Below are 341 nucleotides of genomic sequence, written 5' to 3' on the forward strand. Positions count from 1 at the left end.
CCCAGCCCAGCCCCGCTCTGTGCCTGCCCTTACTTGGCTTCCAGGGCGAGGGCGATGATGCCAGCAGCCAGGGGCGCCGAGGCCGACGTCCCTGTGTGCGATTCAGTGCACTTCTGTCTGAGGTCAGTCGTCACCTGGAAGGAGGAGTACCGGGGTAGGAGGTGCTGTCGGCACTGGCCAAGCCCAGGAGCTGGCTCGGGGGCTTAACATCTCCGCGAGGGCAGCGAGAGGCGAGGCAGAGCCACTACTCCTGGGGCTGACCACGAGCTTCCCTCCAGAAGCCCTTAACTCACACGATGGAGCCCTGGGAGCGACCCAGAGGGCGGCAGTATGGCAGAGCA

General features: G+C 65.7%; 1 protein-coding gene across 1 annotated transcript in view; it reads right to left on the reverse strand.

Annotated features, from left to right (window-relative positions):
* Positions 1 to 33: 33 nt before the first annotated feature.
* LOC104623072 (furin-like) overlaps positions 34 to 341 on the reverse strand; it is a gene marked incomplete at its 3' end in the record, with an annotated part of 10,799 nt that continues 10,491 nt past the window's right edge. Inside the window, exon 9 of the mRNA XM_010290036.1 lies at positions 34 to 134. Coding sequence (XP_010288338.1) covers positions 34 to 134 — 101 coding nt within the window. The remainder of the gene's footprint in view (positions 135 to 341) is intronic.

The sequence above is a fragment of the Phaethon lepturus genome, unplaced genomic scaffold (genome assembly GCF_000687285.1).
Source record: "Phaethon lepturus isolate BGI_N335 unplaced genomic scaffold, ASM68728v1 scaffold24846, whole genome shotgun sequence".
Classification (NCBI taxonomy): domain Eukaryota; kingdom Metazoa; phylum Chordata; class Aves; order Phaethontiformes; family Phaethontidae; genus Phaethon; species Phaethon lepturus.